Genomic DNA, 581 nt, shown 5'->3' on the forward strand with positions numbered 1-581 from the left:
GCTTCAATTATGCTGGCATAACATTAAAACAAAAAAAGATAAAAAATCTGTATCCCTTGTCAACGTTGGTGAAAGTAAAGCTTAAAAAATAGCTATAACAAGCCCAATAAAATTATCTTACCTCATGCTGCTCATTGTTAGCCTACAATGCCCAACAAACCAAGAATTAGTACTGTTATATAATCAGTTCTAAGCACAAATGACCATAGAATGATACATTTCCATACTATCCATCTCACAATGACTATAAAACATCATACTCAGATAACCTTTATGCTTCCTACATTCTCCTTTGTATGTCCCTAGCTTTTTCACACGGCTTAAAGATACCAGTCCCCTACAGATGGCAAAGAAATTATCATAAAAAATGGAGAAGCATGTTGAAAAATTCCCCCAGCTGATCACAACAATAGTCCCAAAATCTTGCAGACATTGGATAATCACTGTTTGTACCTCCACTGACATCAAGTGGGGATTGCAGTTTTCGTTTTACCTAATATTCTTTTTCTCTGAAAATCTACTGCCACAACAGCAACCGACTATTTATGTTTTCAATTTTTTCTGAGATAATATAATGCTTG

At 34.6% G+C, this 581-nt stretch overlaps 1 protein-coding gene across 1 annotated transcript in view; it reads right to left on the reverse strand.

Moving 5' to 3' along the window:
• LOC119586539 (transmembrane GTPase Marf-like) overlaps positions 1-581 on the reverse strand; it is a gene marked incomplete in the record, with an annotated part of 29,803 nt that overhangs the window by 16,362 nt on the left and 12,860 nt on the right. Inside the window, 1 exon segment of the mRNA XM_037935295.1 lies at positions 122-142. Coding sequence (XP_037791223.1) covers positions 122-142 — 21 coding nt within the window.

Source organism: Penaeus monodon, chromosome 21 (assembly GCF_015228065.2).
Source record: "Penaeus monodon isolate SGIC_2016 chromosome 21, NSTDA_Pmon_1, whole genome shotgun sequence".
Lineage (NCBI taxonomy): Eukaryota > Metazoa > Arthropoda > Malacostraca > Decapoda > Penaeidae > Penaeus > Penaeus monodon.